At 51.0% G+C, this 15,560-nt stretch overlaps 1 protein-coding gene across 1 annotated transcript in view; it reads right to left on the bottom strand.

Annotated features, from left to right (window-relative positions):
* The window catches only part of ENPP1 (ectonucleotide pyrophosphatase/phosphodiesterase 1), a 612,613-nt gene that overhangs the window by 320,903 nt on the left and 276,150 nt on the right, over window positions 1–15,560 (bottom strand). Inside the window, exon 10 of the mRNA XM_086927432.1 lies at window positions 12,728–12,793. Within this exon, the coding sequence (XP_086783558.1) occupies window positions 12,728–12,793 (66 nt within the window). The remainder of the gene's footprint in view (window positions 1–12,727; window positions 12,794–15,560) is intronic.

Here is a 15,560-nt window from a genome sequence, read left to right as displayed (position 1 = left end):
TGTGGTAGGTGAGAGGCCAGTGGAGTGGTTGGGGTGGTAGGGAAATGGGTGGGTAAGAAGGGTCGCTAGGGAGCGAGTTGGAGGGTAGTTGTGTGGGAAGGAAGAATCGATCAATTTTGGCAATTTTTTCACATCTGGCTGAGGAGGTAGTCATATTTGGAGGTGCAGGGGAAGTTTGGTTTCAAATGATTTCGAAGAGTTCCCTGGGTCTGTTTTTGGCACGATCAAGTTGAGTACGGAAGAAGGATGCCTTTTCCTTGAGGATGTGTTTTTTGTACGTGGATCTAGCAACTTCTGAGAAGTGCAAGATGGGAGGGGGAGGGATGGTGTCTCCAGGTTCTTTCCGACAGTCTGAGTGCCCGTCTTTCATTAATCATCTCGGTATTAAACCAAGAGTTTGAGGGGGTGTTTCTTTGGTTTTTGAGTTTAGGCGGAGCCAGTTGGTAAAGAATACCGGTGACAGTATTATTAAAGAGTTCAGTGAGCTCATTCGCATTTTGTCAGGGGGAATGAGAAGAAGTTGAGCTTGGAGTTTAGATTGGATATCATCTGGGGGGATACATTTTAGATGTCTGGTCAATTTCTTAGGTCTGCTAATTTTAGAGGCGGGGAGGCTTGCTGAGGTAGCAATGGTGAACAGTATAAAATTATGGGCAGACCAGTCAATGGGGATGATATTGGTCACGGAGGTCAGGTCTTTGTTTGACAGAATGACGTAAAGTATGGCTCCTTTAGTATGTGTTTGTGATAGGCAAAGTTGTTTGAGTTCACTGATCTCAAGAAGAATAGTGAGGAGGGAGATAGTGGGGTCATTGGTGTCATTCCAATGGAGGTTAAGATCCCCAAGAAAGAGATTTTTTGAGTTGGATAATGCGGATTGCGTCAGGAGCTCAGATAAGTCCTCAACGAAGGGCTGTGGTGGTCCCGGGGGCGATAGATGTTGTGTATGCGGATTGGGAGGGAGTTTTGAGTTGACAGTTTAGCTTCCAGGTAGTATTCGCAGGAGTAGTAGCCTGGGTTAGTGACAAGGGATATCTGAAGTCCATTTTTAAAGATAATAGCTAGCCCACCCCCAACTCAGTCAGGTCTTTCTTTTCTAAGAATAGAGTATTCCGGGGGGTGGGTAGAGTAGGTCAAGTATACTCATTGAGTGGTTATTGAGCCAGGTTTCTGGGAGGAATGCAATATCAATGGATTTACTCAGGATTGTTTCCGAAATTTCCGTGGCGTGTAGGACAGCGCAGCGACAGTTGACGAGCATGCACTTCAGTGGTGTGGGGTTGTATATGGAGGGTGGGCAAGAGTGGATCGACGAGAGTTGGGGCAGTGGTCTGGGGAAGCGGGGGAGGAGGGGGTTCTACTTGTCCCTATGATAACAGGGTTGGGGGCGTAGGGGAGTAGAGGGTTGGTGCATTAGGAAGGTAGGAGTTGCATAGGTCAGCGAGGTCCGAAGGGGAGAGATGGTTAGAGGTGTGGAGAGGTCTATGAGTATGGCAGCGGAGAGGGAGCGATCTCCAACAGTGGGGTTTGGTGTTCAGGATTTTTGAGGCTGGTTGTGGATTTCATGGTGAGGGAGGGTTCTGGAGAGGAGGAAGAAAAAAATTGTTCCTGAGTCGGGCAAATTCAGTAGTTAAATTAGAAAAGTCACGTTCAATGTTGTGTAGGATCTGGGTAATGATGGTGAGGGGAGGTACCGAGAGAATGCGGTCTGTGTTATTTGCGGAGGGTGGACTAGTGTGTGAGGGGGGAAATGGGGTAGATGTGTGGGGTGTGGGGGAGGGGTGACGGGGCTGGGAAGAGTGAGGGGTTCGGTAGTCAAATTAGATAGGTCGAGTTTGATGTTGTGTAGGCTCGGGGCCATCTGGGTACAGGGAGGGATTGAAGGGGCGTAGGAGAAGGGAGGAATATGAGCTGGGGATAGGGAGTTGTCTTGATTAGTTGCGAATTGTGGCCTGCTGTGTGAGGGGGAGATAGGGTGGTTCATGTGGAGTGAAGGGTGACGGGTCTGTTAAGTGTGAGTGGTGGGGTTAGGGTATCCAGGGGGCACAGACTTTCAGGTGATGTGGCCAGATAGGATAAAAGGGCAGAAAGCGAGTGAGCAACAGATATATTGGTGTGAGGGGGATGCGTGTTTATCAGGGGTTGGGGTGAGGGGTTGGGAGTTGGAGTAGGGAGGGCATGATGGGGGAGGATAGAAGGGATGGGGAGGAGAAGAGTGTGCACGGGATGGGTAGAAGAAGAGGGGTGGGGAGTTGTGTTAGGTGATTGAAGGGACAGGACGGTGGAGTACATGAGTGGTTGGGTCGTGAGGAGGGAGGTTGTAGGGGTCAGGGGGAGGGAAGTCATGGGAGGGGAATGATAAGTGGGTGACCGGAATTGGAGGCTACCGTTATTCAAGGAGGGATCCGAGGAGTGGGAGTTCAGGGGGTTAGGGGGATAGAGAGAGATTAGAGGGGGATGGGAAGTAGGTAATTTTGGATAGGGGATGTCATTGGCAGTAGAGGGGTCCAAGGAGGGAGATGGTGAAGTCCATTGTTGGAGGATGGTGTTAGCTGGTTGGTTGCGAGTGGAGGTAGCGCGGGGGAGGGGGGAGAAAGAGGTTTGAGGGGCGCTATTTGTTTAGGGAGGTGGAGTGTTAGGCACCGAGTGGTCAAGGAGGAGAGACATAGTGCTGAAGTGGTGTTCGAAGATGGAAAGGTGGGGTGCCGTGGCTTGTATGAGGATGTTACCTGTTTAGAAGATGGAGATATCAATATCACCATGAAAGGCTGGGGAGGGAGCGGTGGATATTTTGAATCCATATGGTGTTTTGGTTGATTTAGAGATAGGGAGGTGTTGAAGGAAGATGCGCTTCCATTTGGAAGGGCGTTTGGAGTGAAAGATTTAGTTGGTAATAATGGGGGAGGTGAGGCTGAGGTAGTTATCAACAATGAGTGTTTCAGGGTTACGGATAAGGAGTTTATGTTTGAAGTTTTTCCGTACATGTTTGGAGAGATTAGGGGGGTAAAGAATGGTCCAGGAGTTGGGGCCATGTTTGGAGAGCGTAAGGTCCTGGGGTTGATGGTCAGTGCTGTGAGGGAGCATGTTGGGTGGACGTTGGAGGAAGACAGAGTGAAGACAGGGAAGTTAAGGAGATGGGGGTAGAAGAGAATTGGTAACCAAAAAGGGGGGGCAGCGCTGGGAGGGTGGGGGGTGAAAAAAAATAGGGGCAGGATAAGGAAATAGGGTCAACAAGCGAGGAGTTAAAATCAGGGGCAGATTAGATAGAAGAACAAGTTACTTACCTTCGGTAACGATATATCTGTAAGAAACATTAGTTAGTGTTAGATTCCTTACCTTAGAATATCCCCAGGCGTCAGTCTGGATCCGGAAACTTTTGCGTAGCAGTACCCCTGCGCGTCGGTAGGCGTCGTCTGCAGGCGTCCCCTGCGGCTCCGCGTCCGTCGTCGGCGTCGTGCGCCGTGATGACGTCGCTGGAGTATATAGACGCCGCCTCCGCGCGCTGACGTCAGTTCTTTGTACACAGCTTTTCCGCGCCAGGAGACGCAGAGCCATGAGAGAACCAACACTGGTGCCATGTAAAACTAGGGCCCTGAAAGGGATGTCCTTAACCCTAGGTATCAGTTCGCAGAACGGGGAGGATGGGTGGGTTCGGTAAGGAATCTAACACTAACTAATGTTTCTTACAGATATATCGTTACCGAAGGTAAGTAACTTGTTCATCTGAAAGAAACACGTTAGTGTTAGATTCCTTACCTTAGAATACATACCCCAGCAATACCAACCCCGGTGGTGGGTCTGCGAACCAATACAATACTACACCAGAAAGTCCTGGAGGACAGAACGGCCAAAGAAGCCATCCCTCCGGACTTGACTGTCCAGGCAGTAGTGCCTCGCAAAGGTGTGCAGCGAGGCCCACGTAGCCGCTTGGCAAATGTCCTGCAAGGGGACTCCCCGGCCCAGGGCAGTGGTAGCCGCCGTGGCCCGAGTGGAATGGGCCCTCAGCCCAACAGGAGGCTCCTTCAGAGCCAAAGAGTAGCACGCTTCGATGCAGAGAACGACCCATATAGAGATGGTTCGTTTACAGACCGCCCGTCCCTTCTTCGCACCCACGTAGCCAACAAACAGTTGGTCATCCACCCGGAACTGGCGTGTGCGATCCATGTAAAATGAAAGCGCACGTTTTGGGTCCAGACGATGGAGCCGCTCTTCATCCTTTGAAGGATGCGGAGGCGGGAAGAAGGAAGGGAGGGTGATGGACTGCCCGATGTGAAAGGCGAAACAACCTTGGGCAGGAAAGAAGGTCTAGTCCTCAGAACCACCTTGTCAGGATGAATGGACAGGAAAGGAGGTTGGACAGAAAGAGCCTGGAGCTCACTCACTCTCCTGGCAGAGGTGATGGCAACCAGGAAAGCCGTCTTTAAAGACAGGAGACGGAGAGGACAAGAATGAAGGGGCTCAAAGGGAGCACACATCAGAAAGGTCAGAACCAGGTTCAAATCCCACTGGGGCATCACAAACGGAACAGGTGGAAACATGTGAGTGATGCCCTTCAAGAATCAAGTTACAATCGGGGATTTGAACAAAGAAGGCTGATCAGGAAGTCTCAAAAAGGCTGAAAGGGCAGAAAGGTAGCCCTTGATAGTGCCCAGAGCAGAGCCCTGCTGGGCAAGAGAAAGAAGAAACAGAAGAACCTCTGAAAGAGGGGCAGAAAGAGGATACACAGCCTTTGCTGTGCACCATGCCACAAATCTGTTCCACCGACAGGCGTATACCGACTTAGTGGAGGGACGCCTGGCTGCCAGAATAACATCACAGACTTCAGGAGGCAAGTCAAATGGCCTCAACTGCCGCCGCTCAATCTCCAAGCATGGAGGTGGAGACTGGACAGGTTTGGGTGGAGGACCGTCCCCTGCTGCTGCGACAGAAGGTCCTCCTGAAGGGGCAGGCGGATCGGGGGACCGACTGACATGCTGAGTAGCTCGGGATACCAGTATCTTCGAGCCCAGTCCGGAGCCACAAGGATAACTTGGGCCCGGTCGCGCCTGATCTTCTTCACCACTCTGGGCAGAAGTGGTATAGGCGGAAAGGCGTATAACAGACCGCAACTCCACTCGCGCCGAAAGGCGTCGCCGTGCGAGTGCCGTCTTGGAAACTCCAACGCGCAGAACTGATGACATTGCGCGTTCTCTTCGGTGGCGAATAGATCTAACCAAGGCTCTCCCCATTGCAGAAAGATGCCTCGCGCCACGTCCGAGTTCAGACGCCATTCGTGATCCATCGAGCACCGACGGCTGAGTTCGTCCGCCCTGGCGTTCAGGGAACCTGCCAGGTGTTGAACCGTCAGAGTCACGCCCTGACGTTCCAGCCATTGCCAGAGGCGCAGAGCCTCCTGGCAAAGGGTCCACGACCCCACTCCGCCCTGTTTGTTGCAGTACCACATGGCGGTGGTGTTGTCGGTGAACACCTGCACTACACTCCCGTTGACAAAGGGGAGGAATGCCTTCAGTGCCAGACGAATCGCCCGCAGCTCCAACAGGTTGATATGGAGCCGGGACTCCGCCGGAGACCAGATGCCTCTGATCTCTGCCTCTCCCAAGTGGCCACCCCAGCCCTGGAGGGACGCGTCCGTCACGACAACGGGCTCCGGTTGGGGAAGGGAGAGGAATCTGCCTCTGACCCAATCGCGGTCCGTAAGCCACCACTGCAGTTGTCTCGCAGTGCCCTGCGAGATCAAGATGTGGTCGGACAAGTTGCCCTGATGCTGGGCCCACTGAAACTTCAGGTCCCACTGCAGAGCCCGCATCCGCCACCGGGCGTGATGCACCAGAAGGATGCAGGAAGCCATCAGTCCCAGCAGCCGCAGCGTCAACCTGACCGAAACCCGGGATAGCGGCTGAAAGATGGGAATTAAAGATTGAATATCCCGAACCCGCCGTTCCGGAGGATAAACCCGAAACTGCGCCGAGTCCAGAACCGCTCCGATGAAAAGGAGCTTTTGAGAGGGACACAGGTGTGAATTCGGCACATTGATGGAGAACCCCAGGTCGTGCAAGAGGTCTGCCGTCATCTGAAGGTGGTGGACGACTGTCTGGGGCGAGCCCGCCTTCAACAACCAGTCGTCTAGGTAGGGGAAGACTGAAACCCCCAACCTGCGCAGATGGGCTGCGACCACCGCCATCACCTTTGTGAACACCCGTGGGGCGCTGGTAAGGCCGAAGGGAAGCACGATAAACTGAAAGTGCTCCTGGCCTACCGTGAACCGCAGGTAACGCCGGTGGGCCGGCAGGACGGGGATGTGAAAATAGGCGTCCTGCAAGTCCAACGCTACCATCCAGTCTTGTGGGTCTAGAGCAGCCAAGACCTGAGCTAACGTCAACATCTTGAACTTCTCCTTCCGGAGGAAGCCGTTGACGTTCCTTAGATCCAAGATAGGACGTAGGCCCCCCTTGTCCTTCTTGGGTACCAGAAAGTAGTGGGAATAACAACCACGCCCTGCTTCTGGCCCAGGAACGCGCTTGATGGCCCTCTTGGCCAAGAGGGCCGTAACTTCCTCCTGCAGAAGTGTCAAGTGGTCCCCCGACACACGGTGGTTCTGCGGTGGCATGGCTGGAGGAGAGGTCTCGAAGGGGAGGGAGTAGCCCCTTCGGACGATTTGCAGCACCCACCTGTCCGAAGTGATCGTGCGCCAGTGAGCGTGGTGATGGCGAACCCTGCCACCCACTGGCGTCACATGGGGTCGAAAGCACGGACTAGGAGGATTTTGGGGCAGATGCTGCGGGGGTAGGTGTGGTCTGACCCCGCCGTTGTCCCCGACCGCCACCACGGCGGTTTCCACGGCCGCCACCGCGTTGAAAGGATTGTTGCGGCGCGTGGCTGGCAGCACGTGTGGGGGCGCCCCTTCCTTGGCCACGAAAGGGACGAAACGAACCCGGTTGCTGACGCTGGGTCGAGAGACCCAAGGACTTGGCCGTGACCCTGGAGTCCTTGAAGCGTTCCAGCGCGTGGTCCGCCTTGTCACCGAACAGGTGACAGCCATCGAACGGCATGTCCATCAATGTATTCTGGACATCTGCCGAAAAATTGGCGGATCTCAGCCAGGCGTGGCGACGAATCGCCACCGTCGTTGACATAGCTCTGCCCAGCGAGTCGGTCGTATCAAGACCACACCGTATCGAATATTTCGCTGCATCTCGGCCCTCAGCCACAGCCTGACCGAGTTTTGCCCGCACCTCCATGGGGCATTCTGGCAGCAGCTCCGCGACCGTTTCCCACACAGAGTGGGTGTAGCGGCCCAAGAGGCAAGCGGTGTTGCAAGACCGCAGGCCCAAACTAATGGACGAGAAGACCTTCTTGCCAAACTGGTCATACCTCTTGGATTCCCGGTCGGGCGGGGCCGACGGGAATGCGGACTGGGAGGTCGAGGCCTGGATCACCAGACTCTCAGGAGTGGGGTGGGTAGACAGGAACTTGGGGTCGTCCGGACAAGGACGGTGGCGCCTGGCCACGTTCCGATCAACAGGCGCACCTGAAGCGGGCCTGGACCACGTGCCCAACAGAACGTCTGACAAGGCTTCATTAAACGGCAGCAGTGGCTCCTGTGGGCATGACTGCGGTTTGAAGACCTCGGTGAGGATGTTAGGCCTCACGGCCGCGACGGGGAGCTCAAGGTGTAAGGCCTTGGCAGCCCTCATCAGCACCACAGAATATGCAGCTCCCTCCACCAATGCCAGGGAAGGAGGAGAGATCAAACCAGGGTTAGGAGAGTCGTCCAGACCACTGGCATCCCCCAAGTCACCTGTCCAGTCCGGGTCATACTGGCACTCGCGTGACAGAGGGTCCTCGGACCCCTCCCAACCTTCACCGAACTCTTCATCTTCTCCGTATTCGGAGTCAACGATGTAGACCGGCTCCTCGGGGTTCATGGGCCCCATCGGCGCCGGGCCCGGCGTCGAGCGACACCGGTCCGGCTCCGCGTCCGGCGTCGGGGAAGGTAAGGGGACGGCGCCGCCCGGAGCCGGCGTCGGAGCCCCGCTGCCGGCCGGAGCCGGCACCGGAGAACCGGCGCCGCGCGGGGACGGCGTCGGGGGTAACCCCGATGGTAACGGCGCCGGAGAGGCCGGAAGACCAACCGGCGCTGATCCCGAAGGCCCTTGCGGCGCCGGGGTCGGAGCCGTCGGCGGCGCCGGGGCCGGGCACCCGGCGGCGCCGAGGCAGGGACACCCGAACCGCCAGGGCCCCCAGACGGTGGCACTAGGCCCGAAGGCACCGTAGGCCCCGTCGGAGAACCGAGCGCCCTCATGGCCATGAGGAACGCCTCGATCTCCTCAGGCGTCGCCCCGTGCCCAGGGACCGGAGGGTATGAGGCAGGTTGCGCCGGCGACTCTCGCGGAGCCGCGGGGTTGGGGTCACCCGAGCCCCCGGCCGCATCGCGCGAGCGTCGGGGGTACGATGACGATGCCCCGACTTCTTGTGCTTCTTACCTGATGAGCCCGACGAGTGGTGTCGACTTCCGGAACGATCGGCGCGGCTCCGCGACCGCTCCCTCGAACGCTCTCTCGACCTCCGGCCGGACCGGGACCGCTCCCGGTCCCGACGTGGGGCCGACACCCGGAGCTCCAGTAGCTTGCGGGACCGCTCCCGCCTAGCCTTGTTGGTGAGGGCCCGGCAGTCGACGCAGGAGTCCACGTCGTGGTCGGGGCCCAGACACTGGAGACAGAGGCGGTGATGATCCGTGACCGACATCGTGCGCTCACAGTCATCACAGTGCTTGAACCCAGGCATCCTAACAGGCACAATAGTGAAATAACAATAGAAAAACTTGGTCAAAGACCGGAGTACTGCTCTTCAGATCTGCGTCCACTGGCGCGGAAAAAAGAAGAACTGACGTCAGCGCTCGGAGTCGGCGTCTATATACTCCAGCGACGTCATCACGGCGCACGACGCCGACGACGGACGCGGAGCCGCAGGGGACGCCTGCAGACGACGCCTACCGACGCGCAGGGGTACTGCTACGCAAAAGTTTCCGGATCCAGACTGACGCCTGGGGATATTCTAAGGTAAGGAATCTAACACTAACGTGTTTCTTTCAGATAAACAAATTACATCGCTAATATGGAACAAAATAAATAGGTAAACAAACACGATAAATATGATGATTATTCAGAGATGATGACTCAGGACAGAGGTTGATCCTATAACTCTTTCCCTGTATTTTTACTCTTTGGGAGGTAGACCTATGTCCCTTTCCATAGGCAGAGTGTGGTGCTAGGTCCTATTCATTCCTGATTATAGAATGTAGAATGAAGTGAATGCGAAGTCCTATGTCTCTTTCCATGAATCTGTGTCAGGTGTGTTGGTCCGTCCTCTGTTTCCGTGTATGAGGTTTTAGTCTGCCATTTTGAGGAGGGGGTCAGGGGATGGACCCCTATGAAGCCCAAAATGGGGTTTCAGGGCTGTTAATCCTTAGACAGCAAGATGATTAGAGCCAAAGTCAATAGTCTGTGGGGAAGTGAAGTCAGATTTTGTCTTTGGGGTGGCGTGGCAAATTTGAGGAGTTTGACCCACGAGGAGTCTATTGTAGTCAGGATGGGTCAGGTGGGGCGAGGGCACAACCCTTACCTATTTATTATTCTGAGGCTGGTCAGTAGCCTGCAGTCGGGCCCCTCCGAGAAGTGTTGAGGAAGCTACGTTGGACTTTGGGAGCTAGGTGCAGGCCGGTCCGGTTTCTGCTGGCGTAGTGAGAAGAGGCATCTCCCCTCAGAGCCGGAGTCAAAGACAGATCGGGAGGGGTGCCGCAAGATGGCTTGCTGCCACAGTGAAGCAGCAGAAAGAGCCACGGATCGCTTCCGAAGTGCACCCATCATGGAGGGCCATGATTAAATCCCAATTGGTCCTTGACATAATTTTTACCATAACGAGTGATCATAACATTTGGTCAAATTCATTAAATCCACATCAAGACTAAATCTGTCGTCTTAGTAGCATAGAGGATACTAGCCCACAGCCTAAAAAATCATTACAACAACTGCCAATAAATCAATGAAATCAAAAGGGGGGGTCCAATTGGAACAGTTAATTTAATATACCATATATCAACCTATGAAGATCAATGTAACTCTATACATATATTTACACAAATTATAAAGCAAAATACATTTTTTAATAAAAGAGAGAACGTGCACAGAGAAAGGTAAAGTATGTGCTCAGGTGAATGATCAAGAGGATCAGAAAAACAGTGTAGATTATTTATATACAAGAAAATAGTGAGCCTGTCCTAAATAATGCTTGTAAAAAATACTTCTTTTTTACACGCTAAATGCTATTTACAATTTATGCATTTAGCGTGTAAAAAAGAAGTATTTTTTTTAGGTTGATATATGGTATATTAAATTAACTGTTCCAATTGGACCCCCCCTTTTGGTTTCATTGATTTATTGGCAGTTGTTGTAATGATTTTTTAGGCTGTGGGCTAGTATCCTCTATGCTACTAAGACGACAGATTTAGTCTTGATGTGGATTTAATGAATTTGACCAAATGTTATGATCACTCGTTATGGTAAAAATTATGTCAAGGACCAATTGTTGTCTATATTGCTGAATACCCAGGTCCTTGGACTATATTGGGTCAACCCCTATTATATAACATGATTAAATCCCAGCGGCCTGTAGTTGTGGGAGGCAGCAATCCGCACGCATAGAGTCTTTGGGGTGGCATGGCAGATTTGAGGAGTTGTGCCCAAGAATTGCAGAGACAGGAGGAAAACCCTCCACCCCCACCCCACCCCCCTCTAGGAACTAGCCCCAAGGGAAGAGAAGTCGTGCAGATATACAACATGTCCTGTTGCAAGGCTTCAACCTGTGACAAATCGACAGATGGAACCAGGAACTCCAGTATAGGTTTCTTAATAAATGGAACCAGCATTAGTGTAAAGACATTGCTGGGTCTCCTAACAGTGCTGGCAGAGGTGCCTTTTGCTAATGGAAGAGGAGGATATCTCCTCTGCTTCTTCTGGATTTCTTTCTTTTTTCTGGAAAACCCATTGGGGGTGGGTCACTAACAACTTACCTGAAGAAGTGGGAAAGCAAGGTTTGAGCTCTCTTTACAGGCCTGGGAGAGAAAAAGTTTGACGTTCCACTCCTTGAAGGGGCACAGGCGCATAGAAAGTCAGAGTCCGAAGGATTTTTGTCATGCATCAGACACAACACATAGATGCTGTGGGGATTAGACAAAGACATATTCTTGTGACACCTTTGACAGGGTTTGAACCCTGATATCATAGGACGAGACATTTGTCCTAATCTGCTGTCATAGCAGACTTGAGAAAACTGTGTGTCTAAGAAGAGGAAAAACATTATGTTATGCCAGCGCCCCAGGAGACACCTTATGCAGGCTAATGCCATCACATCCTAGGCAAACACTTCCATAAGGGAAGTAATAGATCACTACTGTTGAAGTAAAGGTTTTACTGATCTGGTGTGGCATCTGGAGAATTCTTCACAAAGTGAGAAATCTGCTGGAAGAAATACCTGCATGGAAACTGAGGTGACAGGTAACACAAACAGGGAGTGCACTGTTTAATATACAATCATTATAAGCACCAGTTGTGAACTCAAGGTGTACAAATCCAGATAGGTTGTATGCAATACTTTACCTATTAAACAGTACCTGACCACCCTACATCTGAGTGAACAAAGACAAACCAATCTCACCTTTCTCCCATGATGCACATAAACCTATGATTTCAGTAAGGGGTATAATCAAAGAAAGTGGAATCGAATGACCCAGACCTATTAAGAGGCCTATCTTATATGGATAGCCATCACGAGAAGAGGCAGTCTAAGGCTCGGGTCCCTCACAAATTGTTCTTTGATGAACTCTGTGTCACATTCCTTCAAAGCAGAGGGGGACAGTGTCCTCTTGTGCCAGTACTACTAATTTACCTACACTGGAATCCATCTTACATTCTACCCCGCTCCAATCTACCAGCGTAATAATACTCTGAGTAGTCTTCTCGCACTTTCTTACTAGCTCGAGAACATTTTAAAAAGTGGAGCCCCGCAAAGCCAATCAAACATATTCCTCAATCCCACTGTGTAGGCCAGCCGAGGGGAGCCTACAAACAAACTGCCCAGATCAATTGCCATTTAGATCCATTCTGAGACCGCCAGGAAATACTGCCTAATGTGTTAGCATGCCCAAGTTCTGTAGGCTCAATAAGTGTGTCAAACAGAAGGTTCTACGCCTCTGCATAGTTTGGGCACGGCCATTTTAATAACCATCAACAACTGTGGGTTCACAGCACATAGAGCATCATGAGACATTTTCTTGCTACTAGCATTGCTCAGCATGTCGACGCTGTTGTTAATCGCTGTACGCAACTTCTTCATACAAACCTCAGGACCAGACACACGTGCCCTCAACACAAATGTAGCAAGTGTTGCCATCTTGAAATAAACTCAGCCCTGTCTGAACGGGAGAATTTGTCATGGATTTCAAAAGTGTTGCTGAACTCTATAATTGTAATTTTATTTCACATTTTATTAAAAAACTATTCAAATCCACCAATGCAAAAAATATCAGCTAGAAAAGTACTACTACATTGCAAGTGAAATATACTGTGGGTTTTCAGTAGGTGAATATGCTTGCTCACTGGAGAAGACTGGAAAATCAACCCGTCATTTTATTTTACATTGTCTTTGATTTTTGACCAAACATTCTACTAACCTTTCTCCTTCCGGTAGTTGCAGCCATCGCAGAACAGTTACGACTCTTTCTTCAAAGGCAATTTTCCTATAACAGGATTGAGACATTCATTTAAGAGGCATTTGGACTCTGCAGAAGGAACGCTTTATTAAAATTGAAAATACAAAATGATCGTGCATACGTTTGTTTTTGGTTTATATATTTTAACAGTTTTGTTCATGAATTTTGAGATTCAGATTATTCTGTTCCGTTTTCAGAAGAGGTGTAGCAATAGGAGTAGTACGGTCACATTTGTGCTTTTAATTATTGTTCAACTAAGCTCCTTCTTTTGAATCTTTAGACCAGGATTCAACTTTGGACAGTTAAGGTTTAAGTCAGGTCCCTGCACAAAAATGTTCATGAAGTGATCATTAATAGGACCAAATCCCTACAATGCTTAACTGCATCCACTGTTTACGGTCAAAGTTGACATCACTATTGTATACAATTGCTAAGCAACGATTTACACATATGTATGTACTTATATCCGCGAATTTACTAGTGGTGGCACTGCAGTTGCTTCCACATCATCACATTCAAAAGGTCAGGTAGAGAAAGTAAAGAGTACTCTTAAAAACTGTTTACTGTATCTAATGCCCACACCTTGACAGTGGGCAGATCAATAAATAGGAGGTAGAGAAGAGTCTCAATGGTTGGTCAATGGGTCAACCTGTGAGGTCACTTGTGGTCAAACGGTGCATTCGCTCACTTTTGCTACTCAAGGTACTTTTGATGCCCCTGCTTAGGTGACACTCAAAAAAGCACGTTTATAATTTTGAGTTAGTTGAATATATTAATACTGTTTCAAAGAGCAGTGTGCTCCGATTACTAATCTCTCTGCTGAAAGCTTCAAGCCTACATCCAAGCAATCATGTTAACAGATACCAGGCATGATGGCCACATTCAATTCATACAGGCACTTGAGAGGGACAGCCCTGAGGGCTATGTTCCCTGACCGCCTAGATGTACAAGGGTTAATGGAAGAGAGTATGAAGCCAGGGGTGAGCATAACAGATTTCCTGGATAGATAAGGGAACTCTGGGGACAAGAGACATGATAGCCATGAACTGATTCAGGCCCACAGGATGCATTCTTGAACAATATTCTCAAAAAGGGGCTGCCCGCCAAAATATAGAGTGGGCTAGACAGCGTGGTTGGGTTAGATCCCAAATCCTGGCGGGAAAAACAAGCCCACATATTACATTACCACAAAAAGAAACAAGAAAAAGATTGGGGAAAAAGAATAGCAAGCCCAGAGAGACGCTGCTAAATTGGTCCGACACAAATGAAAAAAGACAGCCCTTGAGTGGGCCACATTGGCCATGACCGTGCAAATAGCACCGGCCTCCAGGGGGACTCCACCACAGAACCCCAGAGGGTTCCAACACAGCTATAGCAGTAGAGACCAGTAAGGTTGGCAACAAACTGACACTAAGGAGTGTTACTGTCGCCACAGGCTGGGCCACCTGGCAGACAGTTGGCAGTTAAAGGCCTACCACGAGCAGAGATCGATGGGCCAGGAGCACCTACCACAAATCACCCGGAATGTCTAGTCACAAAACCAAGCCCAAGGGAATCAGAATGCACCTTATACTCACCCTCAGGGAGGTGTGCCATCCACCTCACCCCAGTGGGCTCAGGCACTTGGACGAACACGTAGCTGCAACAACCTCAGAGAATTCAGTAAATCAGGGACTGGGAGCACAGCCCCGACAGGGAGGAGTAACAGTATGGGGAGGGAGCGCATTCACGCAACCTCCGAACCAAAACACACAATAGACTAGACAAGTAATAATACTGCCAACAACAACCCTAGCAGATGCAACCACTTCCTCCAGAAGGAAAGAGGACAAACCTACAGCAATAGGATCCATAGATTTTATTGGGGTCCAGAAGCTTTCGGCAGTTACATGTGTTTTGTTGATAGGGTATCCTCACTAGAGTTCAACATCAGGGACGCCTCCAGGAGCTAAGCCCTACTCGTCTGCTGATCCCCCAGGGAGGGGTTGGTTGGTCACACCCCAGGGGAAGGGCAGAACAACAAGGGAGCGGAGCGGTTCCCAGAGAAATAATTTAATAAGCAGACATCCAGATTACCGAATCCAAAGTCAATTGGGACGGGTTCCAATGACCAAGTCAAAAGGTACTCATTCTCAGGCATCCCGCCAGGACCTATGTTTTCCTTGTGGAGTGTAGTTCCAACAGTGCTTCCTACGAGCTAGAAGCCTCGGCCAAATGAGGCCACCTTTCAGTTCTAAAAAGAAGCTATCCTCAGTGGTGTAAGCCAGGATTCCTGTGCGCTGTGGATAGTAAAACCCTAAAAAAATGCCACAACGCATGCAAGCAGAGTCTATAAACTATGAGGTATCTGCAATATTGTTGAGCACTATGAGTCCCGGAAAGGCGGAGGCTGTCACCGGCCTTGTTGATTCACCATCACCCAGCAGACTTTTTTGAAATCTTTGATCAAAAACCCTGAGTTCCATGTCTTTGAGGTAATATGGCAAATAACGACTCAATCATTTGTCTCCAATGTTTTGTGAACCATCCAGCTTTTGCAAAGTTTGCTAGTCATGCCATGCCCTTACAACGCACAACTGTGTCACCATCTGGGGATGGCAGGCCCAAGTACGCTGAAGGTAAGCAGGGCGTGGTCTGAGGGAGAGGGGGGTCCCCAATGTCCACTGAAGCTCCAAACGAAGATAGGACACAGGATGCGCTTACTCCGAATTAAGCGTAGCGACTAACAAACGCTCCGAACCTTGCCGGTGCCGTCCAGAGAAAGCAATCGGCCTGACCTCGGACTCCATAAGGC

This window comes from Lissotriton vulgaris, chromosome 6 (assembly GCF_964263255.1).
Source record: "Lissotriton vulgaris chromosome 6, aLisVul1.2, whole genome shotgun sequence".
Taxonomy (NCBI): Eukaryota; Metazoa; Chordata; class Amphibia; order Caudata; family Salamandridae; genus Lissotriton; species Lissotriton vulgaris.
This window is presented reverse-complemented; position numbering and strand designations above follow the sequence as displayed.